Genomic DNA, 19,616 nt, shown 5'->3' with positions numbered 1-19,616 from the left:
ACATAACGTTTTTCCTTTTTCATTCATACGCGTCGCGACGAAACGCTCTTTTTTTCCTCACGACTCGGAGACGTAACATTTTTTTTAGATAGTGATTCTCCATGTCTAAATGGGAATTCCGTGTTAACCAATTGGCATGCAATAATCGCGTATTCACCTGCGCGTACTACTTTATCGATATATTACCAGAAGGATTAAGGTCATCGTGATTTTTGAAGACAAACCCATTTGAAAAAGCGAAAGAATAGCAGAAACATAATCAGATGCATCGAATTTCATAAATCAGGCGATATAAAATCAGCAAACCAAGAATATGTAGTACCGGCGACCTTCGTCGATATAATCCCAAACGGCCTAGATTACAATAAAGCCATCCTGCTTGCCAATTGCAATTGATCTAGTCGCATCACGTTCGACATAACACGCATGAGTTGCATGAGGATCAGAGACGACATAGGCGCGACTGAAGACTAGCAATTATTCATAAATCGCCACGACAACGCGTCACGAATTAATCCCGAGTGCGATTACATTTTAATATCGACATGTTTCTGACCGTTAATGCGTTCTTTTCTGACCGATTGCAGCATCAATATTTTCGAGATTGCTTGTTATATATTTGTACTGTTAGAAGTTATATCTGCTGATTTATTATTATAATTGCCTGATTCTGATTGCGATATATGTACAATCTTACAGGTTTAGCACGTAATGTGTGTGTGATAAGCGCTTATTAATAATTTATAATTATGCATTTGTATATCATTTATATAATTAAATGATCGTTATAATATCAAATTCTTTCAAGAGAATTATGTTATAAAACTATATATTTTGTCGCTACATTGCAACGTAATTGCATATCAAAATTCCAAAATCTAAAATCCAAGCTATAAGTTCATAAACTATTATGATATTTTATTACAGAGATTACGCACGTATCTGACGAGGTACATGCCCACATTTACTTGTCAATATTCGTCAGTTACCTTCCCTTGCTCGATTCGATCAAATGGAAACGAAATGGGACGGTGATCAACTGTGATATGCTATGATTGAACGATTATTGCAATATAAAATGAAAAATGACACGGTTCCATTTTTTTCCAATGGGGAATTATCCCCTGTTTTGAAAAAAACTTTCAAAATATAAATAAAATTCATTATTTTATAAATTTAGAATAAATTAACTAGATTGTGTAAAACCATGTACCACTTCATCAATTTTGTTTATATAACTTCTGCTTCATATTTTTTTAGTTTTTCCTCTCTTATTAACCTTTTTCATCATCTTATTCTTCTTATTACATTAATTATATATATAGTACACAATTTTGCTGAGATATCTGAAAATTTAATTACATACAGATCTAAAAATAATTTTGCTGAGCATTAAAATAATTATGTAAGAACTAAGCATATAATGAGCAATGATGCAAAAATTTGATATTTTAATAAATTTGAGCGTCCTACATAATTATGATTATTAGTTCAACAAAATTATTTTTGGATCTGTACCTAATTAAATTTAGGTACTTCAATAAAATCATTTTTTTCTACCTAAGCAAAAAGAATAGTATATATGTGTGTGTGTGTGTGTGTGTGTGTGTGTGTGTGTATAATATGTTTAGATAAAAATTTAATAGTATGGCAATCTTAATGAGACAATCTTAATGAGACAGAAACTTCTATTCGCTCTATAATTAAATTAGATGAATGATACAGTTGCTTACTTCAATCTAGTGGAAGAGCAGGTACAACTAGTTATTTAAAGTGACTTGTTTCGCAGCCTATCAAGATAGACTAGTAGAAATGGTGTAAAATGGAAAGTGACGTAATTTTAAATCTCCCTTGGATGCTGTCACGCGAGCAAGTGAAGATGATAGCTGACTCTTGCACCTGTCGTCACCTCTACGAAAGAAATGCATTGACGTGATGAACATGCAAGACTGAGGGTCGAATGGAGTGATCCTGACCTTTCTCTCAAGATACATTAATATTTTCAAGGCTCGTATACACCGCGATAAGATGCTATTAAAAGAAGAAAGAAAAAGGAATAGAGAAATGGAAATCCTATCGTCTTCTGAAAATGTAATTATCTATAGAAAATTACTTGAAGAAGAAATACATTTAAAGAATTATTTTATTATATATAGATATATTTTTTAATAAAAAAATTTCTAGATTAATAACAGATATATTTGCTACTATTTGTAAATTTTTTGTGAAGCAAATCTTTTGAGAAACTTTGTTTTAATACAAAATTTATTCATTTGAAATATTTTTAAATATACAAAATATTAAAAATATTTTTAGATAGCAGGAATAAAAAGCGATTATCTTCATGTCAGGATTATGCCGCGAGGGAAATAGCAGCTAAGATTCTTAACTTGTAGTAATATAAATAGCGGATGGTATTTCATATTAATTCCTTCGCGCATTGGCGCGCTATCTGAATTATGTTCTTCACGCTAATGCTTTTATACCAAAACAATTACATTCCCATTTGAATCCGCGATCAAACACAGACAGATTTCGAATCTGCGGCTATAAAATTAAGAATTACCATTCACTTAATTTAATTATCTATTATAATTCTCAATCTATTATAAAAGAAACATTTTTTCATGGAAAATGTCTTATCAAAGGATCTCCCTTACAGAACTCTAATATTGAAAGATAGTAATTAATTACTTATTTTAAGTATTAAAAGTACTATTGGTCAGTACTATTGGTCAGTACTTTTAACACTTAAAATAAGTAATTAATTACTATTAATTTTTAGTACTTTTAGTACTAAAAATTAATAACTTAATTACTGTCTTTTAATAATAAATTGGCTGATATTAAATTGGTTAATATTAGATTTTTTTCTGTAAGAGCTATTTGTGATAACTAATTTAAGTTCTCGGCTTAATTGAATTATCTTATAAGAAAAAAATCAATAGATAATATGTAGATAGATCAAGACAACGTGAAATACAAATTGTTGGCTCTTGCAAAACCTAATGTTTCTCACATAATAAAGATTTCTCAAATAAAGATACACTGAGAAAAAAGTTGTTAACTTTACTAGATGCGTTTAATTCGTAGTAATCATTTAATTTAAGTATTTATATATTAGGTAAAATATATGTGAATCATATTGTCAACATAATATTTGTTTGAATTAACAAATACTTGTTAATAAATATTTGCTTGACAGCCTATGACCGTCGTATTTAGTTGATTCAACTAATATTTTTTTTTTTAACAGCAATTTTGTTCTCTTAGTGTAAGAAAAAAACGCAACAGAAAAAATAATGAAAAGGAAAATCTAAACATCAAAATACCATATCATCCATGATGAAGGTGTCATGAAAATGTATAGTGAGTGCAAAAATATTCATATAGAGAAAATATTTAAAAAAACCTTTTTAAAAAGTAAACATTATCCAAGGAGAAATGATTTATTGAATTAATATCAAATAGAAATATTATATCAATATAGAGAGAGAATTGCAATAGAATGATTTTGACACCAATTCGTCGACGATTCATCTAATTGACAGTCATTTCTTGCTGGGTAATTTATTCATAAAAAATAAAATAGGCAGTATGTTTCTCAAAATTATATATATCAAAAAGATGTATATTAATTATAGAAAATATATGTTTTAAAAATAAGCATAAATAAAAAATTGTATTGTTTGGACGTTCAAAAAGTATTCGTAGTCGAGAAATTAAGTTTCTAAAATCAGGAATACACGCGAAGCTCGTTTTTATGTTACAGAACGTATTCATTGTATAAAATGTTAATTAATATTTATTTTCTACAAATAAGGCTTTTTATAAAAAATTTCTTCGAATACTTTTTGCACTCATTGTATATATTGTCGTCATGTGTGTATTACGAAATGAAAAAACGGAACTTGTCTACGGTATCGATGTAATAATAATGCGAAAGAAATTTCAGAAGATGAAGTCTAGCGAAAAAAAGGCGATACGGTTAACGGTAGATTGTTATGTGAGTATGCTTGTTAGTATGAACTTTAATAGTCAAGATCCTTCAGAAGATATCAAGATGAGAAAGAATTCGCGGCATTTAATGACAACATCTTGGTTAACGTCATCTATCGTTCGTCGATGCCGTTGTCATATTTCAGAGGAAATTTTTTCTTTCTTGCTTCAGTACAAGACGATTCCATCGAAACGCTTGCTTCATCATTGCGAGTAGAAAAGGAAGTCTGTCATCTGTCCGTGCAGTCATTTTTTACAAGTCAAAGATTAGTCGTCAATAATAGATTTAAAGATGTGAAAAATGTCTTTTCTATATGTATATTCAAAAGACATGTAAAATTTTATATAAATATTACGGTAGATAATTTCAAAGTAAATTGCTAAGTCATATAATGCATTTATTGTATATATAGAATATATAAGACAGAAATAGTATGCAAGGTATTTATAAGTTCATATATTGTCATCAGATATTTACCAACTTTTTATTGTATATCGATCGATCATGACTTTCAATTTTTAAAATGCGTTGATTACTTACACAATATCAATCGAAAAAATTCAAGGCTTTAGATTTCGGGTGGTTTGTAACCATTTAAGCATTTAAGCATTATGAAAAGTGCATTATAATTTCGCTATTATATAAATATGATACAGAATACAATGCATAAAAAATTTAATGTTTATGCGTATTTTCAGTCTTTATAAAATATTATTTTATTAGTTATAACTAAAATTATCAAATTATTATTCAAATTATCAAAAAAAGCATCTCTCATAAAAGAAATAAGATCCATTATAGCTTTTGAAATAACTTTGTATAGCGTGCGTAAAACGCGATGATCGGTCGTACAAAACCTATTATCGGCGCGTAAAAAAGAGAGAGAGAGAGAGAGAGAGAGAGAGAGAGAGAGAGAGAAGAGAGAAACAGAGAATTGCGATAAGTTGCTCGTTTGGTTTGATTACCGAAAATAAAGAAGAGATCAACTTTTTGTTTCGATATTAACGGAACGCTGTTCCTGATGCTAACCCCGAGGAGTCTCTCCGTAATATTAGTCAAAGGGTAGGGGACCGTACATATAAAGGAGAGAGCCCCATGCTCCGGGCCCAGTACCGTTCAAAGATGCAGGCTGCCGGGACGCTGCGTGGTACCAGGACTATCTCCCTTCTGATACTCCTGGTACCTTTCATTGGCTATGCCTGTGAGTAAGAAAAACGTTCAAGATTCCCGGACGAGTATTGATATGTGATAACATGCAACCGCATTGGAGGATTAGTGTTGTGCAGTGCAATTCAGGATTATAGCTATAGTGTGCTACTTCCAAGATAAAAAAAACGCGAATAATAAATTTTAAAAACCATCACATAAATCATGTATTTTCTTAAATTACAAAATAATTCAAGGACAATCTTTTAATTATTACTCATATTTTAATTATAAGCAAGTAAAATAATATATCAATTAAATATTAATGAAATAAAAAATTTCAATTTTTTTAATTATAAAATTATAAAATTATTAAGTTCTCTCAGTGAATTCTATTTACCTATATTTAAATATTTGTATTTATTCATTCAAATAAAATCATTAAAATAAATTTTAATAAACTTTGAAATGCAAAAAAAAACATTAAAATTTTAATTAACATAAAATAAATAATAATTGGAATTAAAATTTTATTTAAAAAAATTAATATTATAAAAAATAACTAAGTTCGATCTAAAATGTATATTATGTCATAATCAGTAATTAATATATATATAAAAAGAACATTTTCATTGATTAAGTCTAAATAATTTCGTTCTTTGAAAGAAATGCAACTTGTATACACAATTTTTATTTCTATAACTTTTTAATTAAAGAAATTAAATCATTTGACAATAGAAACACAAGCTACTTAGTCAATTTAATCAATTGGTTGCGAAGTTTATGATTCACAGATGGTGGGATTTAACTGAGCGCTTAGTCTAACTAATTAAATATCCGCATTGCTATCATAGCCAATAAGCTCGCCTTGCCAAGTGAGCATTTCCAGCGTAATCATCCGTATTAAGCACACATATTGTTTCTCACCGCGTAGTTTCAACTAGCGTATTCAACTTTTTCTAGATTCGAGTCCCATTCAATATTTGCCCAGCATCCCGGGCTATGTTCCCGTTTATATAAGATACGGAGATGAACCGTTGGAGGGAATAAATCCCGAATTGGCTGAAGCTTTCAGAGAGACATCAAATTCAGTTAAGGTATCAATATTCCATTAATGCCTTTAAATACGAAAATAATTGCTACTTATTATAAGAGAAACATATCAATTTATCTTTAAAGTAAATCATAAGTGCCGCGTAAACTGAGAAACTGAGTACAGTTTACTGCAGGGATGTTAATCTTATATCATATGATAGAATTTGCAGAAGATAGATCACACGCTTGCTCACGACAATTTCTCGCCTGACAATTTCAAAGACGACAGCATAGACATACTTTTGGAAGAATCAAAAAGAGAACATGATTATCCGTTGCATGTTCGAGCAGCGGAAAGTCGTTCATTCGCCACTGCCAACGATAACCAGTCAGGGGACTCTAACAAACCAAAGCTTCTAACCATTTATACATTACCTGATGATAATGAAAGCAGGCCACGTAGACGTTATCGAGGAAGATCTAGGCAAAAGAGTTCTAGAAAACGACCCGAATTTGAGGTAGAAATAATCAATAATTAATCATAATCGAAGTTAATCAAATCTATTTTTTTGATAAAGTTTTTAAACAAAATTGCAAAAAAATATCAAAAAACAGTTAATTTGTTAGTTTCGGAGAAATTTTAGAATACTATGCAAGAATGACTCAATATCGGTGATTCAATGAGCATTTATCATCCTATAATACCTTTTATCATTAAAAATAAAGATTACTTCATGTGAATTGTATCTGCGGCAAATAGCATTTAATTCCAAGGAAAAGAATTACTAATTTGAATATAACGCATTTTCAATTTCCGTACATTTATCTTGTTTGACGTTTACATATAATCTAAAAGAAAAATCTCTTTGAATTATATGATGTTGTTTGTCGCTTCATCGATATATGCGGCGACGCATTTAAAGATCCTATCATCAAGAATGATGATTGAGCTTTATAAGCCGGTATTAGAATGTGGAAATGAATAAACATCTTCGACTTATCTTTAACGCAACAATTAGAAAACGCTTTTCGTCAGGGTCAATTACTTTATTTATTCAAATCTTTCAATATATATAAAGCTCAATACAAATAGGATTTCTATGTCGATAAAACGCCAAAAAAATGTTTAAATACAAAATTATGTATACTTGTTATTTGTAAAATAATAAATTTTTAAAATGTTCTATAGATTAATCCACTCTCCGACGAAGAAAAAGAAGAGTTGAAAAAACTGGCGATCGAGGTGGAAAAAGAAGAGACTAAACCGAATGAATTCTACGCTCCAAATCCCAGACATTCTGGATCATTCAAGAATGCACCCAATCAATATAGAATGCACAATTTTATCGCGCCAATGAAAGTGCAAGTTCCATTCGACGGAACTTTGGCAGATCTGCCAAAAATTTCTCAAAACAATGACTTTTCACAATTAGGTTACGATATCGCTACACCCGAAGCGGAGAAAGAGGAACTGCCAATTAAAGGGCAAGGTCCAGCTACAATTTGGTCTAATGTAAATAAATTATTGCCTATCGATTTGCCAAACGAAAATGAAACCAATAAAGATTTTACATCTAAAATTGAAAAAATTCAAAAGAAATCACTCGATGTGAAGATAGATTTGCTAGAAGTACCTCGAGATACAGATTGTTCGAAATCTTTGGATGAACACAATGTCGCTGCAATTGATAAAAAGGAATCGTCTTTTAAGATACTAAATCCAACAAAAATTTTGTCAAATGTAGATAAAATCTCACCCATCAATTTTCCAAATGAAAATGAAATGAAAGACTTTACACAGCCTACCGACGAAAATGCAATGGATTAGGTGTTTAAAACTTTTTAAGCTCAATTTTTTTATAATTTATTTGTTACAATAATATCGGATATTCTTCTAATCATTTACATTTTTTTCCAATCATAGATTCTGTATCTATATCTTAATCATAGATTTCTTTAAAGAAATCTCAAGATAAAATATCTTTCTTGTGTAAACTTCACGAGAAAGCAATGTTTTCACATTTGTCTCGCTAATTTTCGATATTTAAGAGTAATTAAAATAATTTTTCTAAAAATTATTTCGCGAAGTTATTTTTGCACTTTAATTAAATCTATTACAAAATTCATTACACGGAAATAATTTTGACATATCTACGTATCTATTTATAATCGAAGAAAAGTGTAACTGATTGTAGATATCCTGTATGCTATAAAATGATAAGCGTCAAGCATAAGCTACTTGCGTGAAAGGGAAATTTTTATAATTTTAGTTTGTATTATTTATGATAAAACTTCTTTATGCTATCATAAATACTTCATTATACTATGGATTTTACAGACTTTTAAATAGCTGTTACTGCTCCCGAGTTTGTAAAGTTTGTTTGCACATTGTAAATTATGTTAATGACAAAACTATTGTGTAACATTATTTTAAAATGTCTTTAATAAAATCGCTGTTGCAGAATTATTCACATTAGTGAATAAAAATATACATATATATTGAATTTTCCTCTTATATTCACTATATCCACCTACTATTTGTGTAAATATACAATTAGACAATAGCGTATATAAATAATATCGCAAGTAATATTAATTGAAACTAGATAAATCATTGAGAAAATAATACGCTATAATCAAATTTTATGCGACATAAAATATATACGATAATTTCCTTTACACTCTCTACGTACTTACTTTAGGCTACGGTCCACTTGACGCTACGAAAGCTTCAGAGCATTTTTTTGATTGGTCAGTTAATAAAATTCTTGGTCAATCAAAAGTTTCGAAGCAATTGTCGCGTTAAGTGAACCGCATCCCTAATTCATCTATTTAACAATTTTATATATTGCTACTGATTTTTAATCGTGTAAAACAGACGGACATTCACTCAATATTTTTATTGTCAACTATTTGTTACTATACGTATTAAAATAATGCTTTATTAATTACGTATATCGTAGTTCTCATGTTCGGTTTTAAAATTAAAATAGCCGGAATATTGAATCGATTACTTGCAGGAATGATAGGGTCGTTTAATTTATGAAGAGTATCGCCGTCGATGTTAACAGCACACTACTCCTATGATCTTGAAAAAAATCTCTTACTCGAAAAAATAAACATTTTGCCCAAGATGTGCATACAAAAGAATATTCTTCTTCATCTTCGATATATAAACGTCCCGTAGCTCGACAGTGAAATTTATCTTGTCCGCTTGATGAATTGTCAGAAATTTCACTGGAAGATAGTTTCGAAGACAGTTCTGTATCGACGTAAGACGTGTCGGTTCCATTAATATTCTTTATATAATATCCATTATAAATGGATCCATTATAAATGGTTTGCCAAATGTCTGACTGAAGCGGGATCCTTTTCAAATGATTGAACCTTAGCAATCTTTGATAAAGCATCGATCAAATAATCCATTCTCCTTGAAAACATTCCTTCATCTTCCTGATGACGCTTTGTCTCTTGATGACTGAAGAAGATTGGAATTTTCTGAGTTTCCATCGACGCTTCAAAATCATTAAATTTAAATAATGAATTAGATCCTGTGTTTGAAAGATTAATATCTTTCGCATCAGCATCTGTTCCTTTATTTTCCGCATCAATACTATTCACAGATGACCGATCGCTATTTATCAGAATAAAATCCGTCAACAGCAGGAAAATCATTAACCAGCTTATTGACATTGTTCTACTAATTGTAAGCTAACGGAATTTTCTTTGAGTGGCACGTGTGAATTAGTCTTCCTCGTTAGAAAGTGGCGCGAACAAGCACGCATCTGTGACGATTGCGGCTGTGTCGCGGAAGATACTGACGGAAAAAATTAAGCTCGCGTGAACGCACGAACGAACGAGATTCCTGGAAAACGACAAATTGGACTGTTATGTTCCACACCTTAACTCCCTGTGCATTGACCCTATCTCCTCTTCGAACGTCGCTTCCCACGAAATCTTTTTGTTCGAAAATATTAGAACACATTCAATTATTAATTTAAAATTATTAATTTATATTAAAGCTCTTGATAATGATCATTTATTAAGCAAAAAAATTATTCGTTAATTTTATAAGAATTGTACGAGAAGAAAAAATTTGTATTGACCGCTAATCCTATGCTATAACAGCAAATTCCATTCGCAAATTATTTACAGGTATAACAAATATTTATTCTTTTCTGTACTCGCTAAAACATTATTTGCAACAAATGCAAAATATTTATCAAATAATATGCAAATTTTTTTGTTATAATAAACAGCAAATTCGACAATTAGATGCAAGCCTTTTGCGTTCATCCAAAATCATTTTTCTCCATATGAGAATAAATTAGAGAATCATTATAAATTACTAATAAAAAATTAATATATTGTTGATCGATATATTAGTTCAATTTTTGTTATTATTGAATGTTATTGAATTCACTTGTATTTAGAAATATTAAGGCATACAGTTTCAAATTTATCAAATAATGTTTATTTAAATCATTGTAAAAACTATATTATTTTTAAGTTTTAACAATTTTGTACAATTGTTAGAATTTAAAAATGACATAATTTTTTTTCATTATAAAATTTGTGATTATATTTATCTTTCATTTTTTACCATGATTTATTTTTTCTGATTGTTTGTATATTATAAACGACTATGTAATCGAAAAATAACTAAATAGAAAATAAAATAAAATCATCACAGATCCAGAAGAAGGTACATTTCTTCGATTCAAAGAAATATCTTTGAATCAAAGAAACCTTTCTCTGGGGATAGTTTCCACAAAACTAATCAATAATATGTTAATACATGCATATATAATGTGTTATAACATTAATATTATGATATTATTAATCGATGTTTACTGGATAATAGCGTGTTATACTTTAAGACTAACTGCGTTCTCACAATATATGGTTATCTAAAAGATTAAAGGTTAGCAAGAAATTCGAATGTATTTCATTGATGAATTTCTTGATAATCTTTAATCTTTAGATAATCATATATTTTGAAAACGAGTCTAAGCGTGCTATAAGTGTAGAGTTTCCTATATACTTTGCAAAATAGAGTGAAATATTGCCGTATTTATATTAGGTGTAGTAAAAAGAAATCCATTATTTTTGCATGAAATTGAATGGAAAAATAATGGATTTCTTTTTACTACCTAATATGTTCAGACTCTTATCAAAGAGAAACTTGAGAGTAGACATCCCGACTTTTTCATGTACCAAATCTTGTAGAGTATGTCCACGTTTTTGTGATTCTTTTCTATTACGTGAATTAGACAAAGATGAATAATCAATCATTCGTCTTTAATCATTCGTCCTTGTTTAATCCACATAATAACAGAGAAGAACATAAAAACGTGGACATTACCTTATGAGATTTGATAGATACATGAAAAAGACCGGGATGTCTACTTTCAGGTTTCTCTCTGCGCTCTTTATTGAAAGATCTCTAGACAGAGCAGATACAGAAATATATTTTATCAGCAGTAGATATTGTTGCACGAAACGTCGCGTCGATGAAATATCGACGTATTATCATTTATAAATATAGGACACGTACGTCTTATCAATTTATAACGCATTACCGAATCGTTTGTTGCTTGCAAATGGAAAAAGTAGAAAGTGCATACAAGGACAATGATAAAAATAACTAACTGTATTGCCTGCATAGCGTGAATACACTGAGCGATGTATTCAACTGATTCAACAATTTCCTCACGTGACGAAAGGAGACGCATTTGTTTGACGGCTTTTTATACGAGTGTATCGAAGAGAAAAACTTTCATATGATTTTCTTGTAAATAACGTGATATCGCTTATCGAATTAGTAATATTAATCAGGTAATTCAACGATATTAAAAATTTGAAAAATTCGGTATCAATTTGACAATTGATTAGACAACATGACAGATTTTCTTTTATTTTTCATATAAAATACTTTGTAGTGTGGAAGTAAAATTAATTGCAAAGTTTCCTTAGTAAAAATAATGTTTACAAGTTTAAAATTACAGCCGATGGGCACATGTAACATGATATAACCTCAAAATAATAATTAGGAATTGACTGTGTTGATTTTTGTGATAATTAATTGAGTATGTTGATTCTTGTTATAACAGATATATCTATTGACAAACACTATTTATAAATAAGACAACATGGCTGGACAACAACATCCTTTTCTATCTGGGTTTCCCAATGTGCAGCAGTCAGCTATGCGCACACAGTTTGGCGGTGGACAAATGGTTTCTGGTTTGATGGGACCACAGCAAGGGAGTACGTATTTGAAGAATTCTTTCCTATTTGTAATGTTTTCATTTGTTTTCATTCCTATGTCGATATGTATATCTGATTATACTGTATGTAATTTGTAAATAATAAGAGAAATAGATATATGTCTATTTTTGTGTCTGTTTACTTTCAATTGATAGTCCTGTTTATTTATATCTCAACGTTACATAAAAAATTAATAACTGGAATATTACTATGACTTCATCTTCAAAGTTAGAATCTTATACATTTTAACTGATTATCTCTGAGTAAGAATTTTTAATAATTTCAAGTAATTTTGAATTGCAAATTAGATTCTTCAGACATTAAGTATATATTAAGTGTATATCAATTTAACTATTATGAAAACAATAGATTATTTTTAATGAATTCTAATTCATTTAAAAGCTATATTTAAAAAGTAAAATAGGTTGATTGATTAAAGGATTGGTATCTGTAGAAATATTTGTGAATAATATAATCTAATGTTTATAAAATGTCTTGAGAACAAATTATAAACTAGAAATCAATTAATAACTATTGTTTTAGATATGGTCAGCTCTCAACAATTTGGCATGGGAGTTGGAGTTGGAGTAGGTGTTGGTAATGTTGGATCTAATGCCATGGGAATGCCCAATTCCCAACAAGTCTTGGCACAACAGCAACAACAACAACAGTCCATGGCAATGCAACAACAAATGCAGCAGATGCAGCAGCAACAATTACAATTGCAGCAGCAGCAACAAGCTGCGATGGTTCAACAAAATAATCAAACGAATAATCAAGCCACAACACCACAGACTCCAGTACCACCCACACAGCCACCACCGCGACAACAGCAAACTAAGGAATTCAATACTGCTAGTTTATGTAGATTTGGACAAGAGTCTGTACAGGAAATCGTCAGTCGTACTTTAGAGCTTTTTCAAACTCTCAAAGTCCTTCAACCACCCAATGGTTATTTTTTTAACTAAATAGTTACAGTATCAAATATAGATTTTTTTTTATACATACATTATATCGAATGTAGGTACTGCACAAGGAGCGAATATGGCGAATGAGAAAAAGAAAAAAGTCTATGAACAATTGGAAATGATCAAAATAATGTTTAAACGTCTAAGATTAATATATGAAAAATGTAACGAGAATTGTCAACTGCAAGGAATGGAATATACGCATATAGAAAGTTTAATTCCATTAAAAGAGGAATGGGATATGAAATCTGATGAGAAAAAGACTTCAGAAGCTTACAGACTTAGTTGTGAGGAGAGAAAGGAAATTATGGAGGTGAGGCGAGAATAAGATTATATTATCTACATTAATACATAATTTTTATATCAAAATATCGATAAGAAATGGAGTCTATTTCTTTTTCAGCAAGTGATATTAAAGAATAGGCACATTAAAGAAATAATCGATCACCTAAGACGCATTATTTCGGAAATAAACACAATGTTAAATATGCGTCGATCTTAGGTTACCAAATAATATAAATAGAAAATTATGTTTATACATATTATTTTAAGAAACACATTAAAAATATAAATTTCTTTTTATAACATGTTTGACATTGTAATTTTCCTGCTTGTCACACCCTTCTGCCTTTCATTGATCGATATCAATGTCCATGTCTATGTCTAAACAAATTATGTCACTACTTCAAAGGATAGCTTCCGATATCGTTCCCAGTGGTGTCTCCAAGTTCTTCACGAAAACTTTAGAGCATTTCACATCGCAACCTCTGAATTTGCCTGATATGTATGTGTTGTAAATGAAATTTTATTGATTTATCTACAAATATACCGATATAGTCGAGCATGATGAACACTAAATGATGTAAATAATTCGAGAAATTATTTACATCAACGTGAATAAACGATAGTTAATATTTTCTTTCCTTAATATTATCTTATCACAAGTATTTCCTGCACAAATAATAATACTTCAAATTTTATTATTAAGTATTGTAAAATGAAATGGATTTGCTTTGATTAGCACAATATGATTTTAAGAAAAAGAAATATACTATAAAATTATTTCAGTATCTCCATGCACTTTACCGACAGAAATCGATTCGATTCTTTTGAGTTTGATTGAGAGGAAGTAAAGATTAAACACGAACTTTCTTACCGATAGTGCCGACAGTAATGACACGCAGAAAATGTTCGCGTAGAAACGTACGGGCTTTTTATTTTTCCGAAGTTGCATATGCCAAATTGGATTCATTATATTCGAATTATTTTCGTCGAGTTCATTCATTTTTTGTCCAGGAAACGTTCCGTCTCAAGATTGATGCTATCAGACGTAATATCTCATGGCGGAATCAACAAGATCGCATGTACATCGAAGAGAATATTGGCGCTTTATTTGAATTCTGACAAAGTATTACCAGTCAATAGTTATAATGGTGTAATACCAGATAAACTATCCAACATTGAATTAAAGTTTAACGTAAGTCCACTATTGCATCAATATTATAAATATTGGGAACAATAAAAAAACATGAAAGTGAAGCAAAGATGAGCGTAATATATAAAATGTATGATGTCGACTTAATGAAAGTAATTGTGAAAATAATCGTTAAAGAATTTCTAATGTTTTATATCAATAATTGAAATATGTAACAATTGATTTAAATAGCTTGATCCTACACTTTGTTTCTATAGAATTTTTTATAAAAAATTTTTAAGTATATTTATAATGCGAAAGAAAAAAAAACAGAAATGTTACGTAATGTATTAAACTTTCTGTTTAATACATTATGTAGAATTTACATAATTAGAACAAATAGTTTTAATTTTAATGAAGTTTATTTACTCCGATTTATAAGATCTCTCCGAATATGAAAGTTTTGAAAGTAGTCGAGTACAATGAAATAATCTCGGGTATCCTACATCAATAGCCCACATTCTTCTATGAGAGGCGTAACTGCCACGATCAGGAAGCTTACAATTAGATCGATGCAATTACCATAGTTATAACGATATCTGCTACAAACACACTTTCTCGCAGTCAAACATGGGGGCGACCCGCAGTTTTTTAATTTCGTCGGACAGTCTACGCGATGTCACCTCATTTTCGTTCCGATCACGACGCGGTGACGATGGGTTCCCTCATCATTGTTTTAACCGTCTTCGCTGTATATTGCAGTGGTAAACAACTATTCGACACTCGAGCGATATTTCAATGTCGATTCTGTGACTACGTCGTATGAATTCATCTCTCCGACTCCAACGACTCTTTTTGTTGCAGCGGTGTATTGTGACACACTTCCGACTAAGGTCGCTAAACCAGAAGATACCGTTCTCCTCGAAAGAAACAATGCTAGTCATGCGACAATTGAGAAGGGAACCTTTTGGAAGAATCTCAGTCTATCGAAACGCAAACCGACGAAAGTGATAGAGTCGAGGAATCTGGATAACATAAACAACGGTATGGATAAGAGGAAAGGGCGATTTTTAAGTAGTTTAGCCTTTCTAACTGGTCTCAGCTTCGGTGAATTAGCCACCGTGGCATCTTCCACTATGAAGAATATCGCTAAGATACCACAAATGCTTAGCATAAATCTAGGTTCTTCCAAAACGTCACCGTACTTCGCCGCCTATTATAGTCAATATCCATATACTCCCTTGTTACCTTATCCGCTCATTTATCCCGGTGCCTTTGGACTCGCGCCGATGATTGACGCCGCGAAACCTCAGACGTCGCAGAACGATTTAACGCCGCAAGTGATAAATCTGTTCGACAATAGACCGAACGATATTGCGGAAAATAACGAAGACTATACAGATGCAGAGACGTCCAACGTGGGCAACGGGGCTGATGATCGCATAAGATTGCGAGCCGAAGCTGATCGAAACGCGGAAGAGAAGGTAAGAATATAATAGATCTCGGCTCGTGCCGCGATGAGCAAATAGAAATTAGAGCGGAAAGCCACGCGACGTTTTATCTTGATGTGCATCTCACTCAACAAAGAGAGTACCGTGCTTTCTTATAAACTCCAACCATTACTCATACCAATTAATTACACGAAAGTATCAATAATATATTTGTTTTTATTAATACTTATTGTTAGAGCAAGAGCATACAACAAAGTGTCGGCCATCATTGTTGTGTTGTTTATGGAAAACAATTAAAATTGTTCAAATTAATGAAGAGGGCCTCGTATTCAATCAAAGCAAGTCTTTATACTTAACAATATATCGTTATGAAATTTAATGTTGTGATTTTTTAAATTTTCAGTTTACACCGTATCAATTACTTGTCAGAAATATAATTTTAGAATGAAGTTGGAATATATGTAATATTACAAATTAATTTAACGAGTAATTTACTATTATTATTACTAAGCATCTTTAAAGCATTGTAAATAATTTCATTTAATTAAGATTATGTTATATACAAAATCTATGTGCGTTACATACAAAAATTCCCGTGGAACTTTTTTTGAACAACAATTGGCCGGCACTTTATCTGTCATGTACTCTTGCCCTTACTGTGTACATTTGTTTAATCTATAACATCCTAAACAAAATTCTAGAGCGAGTTTTAAAGTTTTTGTATTATTTATATCCGATAAATGCCGACACGTATTTTTCGTATTAGGTTTACCGCTGGATCTATTTGTGCGAGAACAGGTCATCTTATCGCGTATGCTCAGATAATAACATAGTGTACGACAGGTGTTCTTGTGACAAATGATTAAGGCTTCATTTGCCTTTCGTAGCTTCCACGCGTGAACGACTAGACGTGTGCGCCTGTAATTTCATTTGGCCCATAATGCATACGTGTCAAGATAACGCGCGCATTAAAGTATTGGTTCTTAAATGGAGCAGTATCGCTTGTATAAAGTCATGCGTGTAGTCGCTAATCTCGTAAAAAATTATTCCTTTACTTCGTTTCTATTTTAAGACGTACAACATAACTTTGTTATAAAACATACAACATAACTTTTTTTATAACTTTGTTATAAAAGATAACATTTTTATAATATTCTAATAACGAAAACAATGCCTTTTTTTTATCAACATAATATTGTGTATTATACTCTGATTCTTTTATAAAAATATATTCATTTATACCTGATTTGTGACTTTGTATATTAATTCATGTTATTAACAAATAATATTAACAAATTCATGCACGGAAAGAACGTAGCTATAAATACAAGTTTAAAAATAACTTTTGTTTGAACCATCAAAAGAATTGTGTAGGACACTTAAACTAATTGTTAGAATAAATTGTTACAGCATTGTCATCAATGTTCTACATAATTATTTTAATGATTCAGTAAAATTATTTTCAGATATATGTATCTAACTACATTTCAGATACTTCAGCAAAATCATTCTTTTCTTAATAAACAAGTATTATTAACAAATTTCACTAGAATACGATACGCGGATGTAAAGAGGGTCAACGGAGACGAGCCAATGTGAAAGAAACAGCCAGAGAGCGTGAATATCTTCACGAGAATGCCGTTGATTTGCGAGCAAGCTCGAATTTTCGCCGAGTTCAGAATTCGACGGAAGAACTAGATGATGATACAACATCAGATAAACCTACTATGAGACCAAATACTACTACGACAATTTTACCTGACAATACAACGCATCACCACCATCATCATCATCATCATATCTTCCCGGGATATTATGGTGGGTATCCACAGAATATACACCACGTGGATCTCACAACATCGCATCCTTACAATCAGATCGGTTACAATGCACCGGATGAACATAATTTTTATCAAGACGACAAATATAATGTCTACCAAAGCTTTAATCCATCTCTTTCCGCGCCATTCCCATCCGATCAACCAAACGAATTCGCAAGCACGGATTATAACAGAGTGTATCCTTCTGGATATCCACCATTAAATATCAGTGACGGTTTTATACCTCTAAAATAAATGATATTCTTTACAAAGCTCATTAACGTCTATTATGAAGTAGATCATGTCTAATGAATTTATAAAAATAAGAATGTATTTTTAATTAAAAATTACTTATACAAAGTTAAAATAATTTTTAAATTAATTTAGTATACAAATTGATAGTGTGTTTATATATAAGATTGCAATTTATTACGTACCTACTATGCATTATAATTAGTTTTCAAGTTAGTTGTATTAAAATTTCGAAAATTTTTAGAAACGCTTGATATAATTCGTAATTTTGTAATTCTGGTAAAACCGACATATTTTTGTTATAATTTTTAGTTTCTATGTATAATTTTATTTTTGATACATTAGTAAGCATGTTTTTTTCTTATACATTTTTTTTAATTATACAATTTAGGAAAAGGTAATTATTCATGAAATACTTGTGGCATTAATTAACAAAAAACAGAAATGCATATTGTACTGTCAATTATTGAAATATATTGCCTATCAGTTTTATCTAGTTGCATTTTGACTTATAACATCCTTACCAATTTATATATAAATGTAATTATTACCTTACAATTAGTAGATTTCATATGGTGCATTTGTTTTTTTTTTTAATATATAATTTCTTATAAATACTCTAGAGTCTATTTATATGAGTCTATTTATATGTTATTAATGATTATTTATGATTAGTATACAATTCTTATCTATGGATTTAATTATTGTATGGAAAAATTATTTATAAAGTTAATGAAATACAATCTGGAAAGAAAATAGAAATTGGATAAATAATTTTATGCATTTACGTATAAACATTTTGTATCGAATAAAAATTACGGAAAGTTATACGAATAATTAGACATTATTTGTTGTAGTATTTGTTGTAAAAGTTTAATTACACTATTGTCCATAACATATTTTTCCATTCTTTTTTTAAGTAATTATTTACATTATTACTAGAACACTGCTAGAAAAAAGCCTTTGAATAATTATATCTACAAATTTTTAGATCACATCACTGCAGGTCAATTTTGATCCGTAACTGACAACGTTATTGAAGACAATTTCAAGACGCGTGTAAAAATAATAACTCTCCACGAGAGAGAGAGAGAGAGAGAGAGAGAGAGAGAGAGAGAGAGAGAGAGAGAGAGAGAGAGAGAGAGAGAGAGAGAGAGAGAGTAGTAAGTAGTAGTAAGTAAGTAAGTAAGTAAGTAGTAGTAACGTAGTAGTAAGTTAGTTAACGTTAAGTTAACGTTAAGTTAACGTTAACGTTAAGTT

General features: G+C 30.4%; 3 protein-coding genes and 1 pseudogene across 3 annotated transcripts; 3 read left to right on the top strand and 1 right to left on the bottom strand.

Annotated features, from left to right (window-relative positions):
• The first annotated feature begins 5,122 nt into the window (after window positions 1-5,122).
• Window positions 5,123-8,671, top strand: LOC105624006. Its single transcript, XM_012205377.1, has 4 exons — window positions 5,123-5,201; window positions 6,110-6,243; window positions 6,403-6,699; window positions 7,371-8,671. Exons 1-4 carry the CDS (start codon window positions 5,123-5,125, stop codon window positions 8,007-8,009), a joined length of 1,149 nt encoding a protein of 382 aa, XP_012060767.1. The 3' UTR covers window positions 8,010-8,671.
• A 3,662-nt stretch (window positions 8,672-12,333) lies between these two features.
• On the top strand, window positions 12,334-14,006 carry LOC105624005 (mediator of RNA polymerase II transcription subunit 30). Its single transcript, XM_012205375.1, has 4 exons — window positions 12,334-12,451; window positions 12,995-13,402; window positions 13,476-13,732; window positions 13,823-14,006. The coding sequence occupies exons 1-4, from the start codon at window positions 12,334-12,336 to the stop codon at window positions 13,919-13,921; spliced, it is 882 nt and encodes a 293-aa protein (XP_012060765.1). The 3' UTR covers window positions 13,922-14,006.
• A 44-nt stretch (window positions 14,007-14,050) lies between these two features.
• On the bottom strand, window positions 14,051-14,672 carry LOC105624023 (annotated as a pseudogene).
• An 837-nt stretch (window positions 14,673-15,509) lies between these two features.
• LOC105624004 lies at window positions 15,510-18,842 on the top strand. The gene is made up of 3 exons (XM_012205374.1): window positions 15,510-15,597; window positions 15,698-16,317; window positions 17,835-18,842. The coding sequence occupies exons 1-3, from the start codon at window positions 15,510-15,512 to the stop codon at window positions 18,357-18,359; spliced, it is 1,233 nt and encodes a 410-aa protein (XP_012060764.1). The 3' UTR covers window positions 18,360-18,842.
• The last annotated feature ends 774 nt before the right edge of the window (window positions 18,843-19,616 follow it).

This window comes from Atta cephalotes, assembly GCF_000143395.1.
Source record: "Atta cephalotes unplaced genomic scaffold scaffold00070, whole genome shotgun sequence".
NCBI lineage: Eukaryota > Metazoa > Arthropoda > Insecta > Hymenoptera > Formicidae > Atta > Atta cephalotes.
This window is presented reverse-complemented; position numbering and strand designations above follow the sequence as displayed.

Bases quoted from the DNA above. Each gene is read 5' to 3' on its own strand.
- LOC105624004 (XM_012205374.1), top strand. From the start codon at position 15,510: ATGTCACCTCATTTTCGTTCCGATCACGACGCGGTGACGATGGGTTCC. The intron at 15,598-15,697 runs GTAAACAACTAT...TTTTTGTTGCAG, and splicing joins CTTCGCTGTATATTGCAGTG to CGGTGTATTGTGACACACTT. The intron at 16,318-17,834 runs GTAAGAATATAA...AAATTTCACTAG, and splicing joins ATCGAAACGCGGAAGAGAAG to AATACGATACGCGGATGTAA.
- LOC105624006 (XM_012205377.1), top strand. From the start codon at position 5,123: ATGCAGGCTGCCGGGACGCTGCGTGGTACCAGGACTATCTCCCTTCTG. The intron at 5,202-6,109 runs GTGAGTAAGAAA...AACTTTTTCTAG, and splicing joins ACCTTTCATTGGCTATGCCT to ATTCGAGTCCCATTCAATAT. The intron at 6,700-7,370 runs GTAGAAATAATC...AATGTTCTATAG, and splicing joins GAAAACGACCCGAATTTGAG to ATTAATCCACTCTCCGACGA.
- LOC105624005 (XM_012205375.1), top strand. From the start codon at position 12,334: ATGGCTGGACAACAACATCCTTTTCTATCTGGGTTTCCCAATGTGCAG. The intron at 12,452-12,994 runs GTACGTATTTGA...CTATTGTTTTAG, and splicing joins GATGGGACCACAGCAAGGGA to ATATGGTCAGCTCTCAACAA. The intron at 13,733-13,822 runs GTGAGGCGAGAA...TTTCTTTTTCAG, and splicing joins AGAGAAAGGAAATTATGGAG to CAAGTGATATTAAAGAATAG.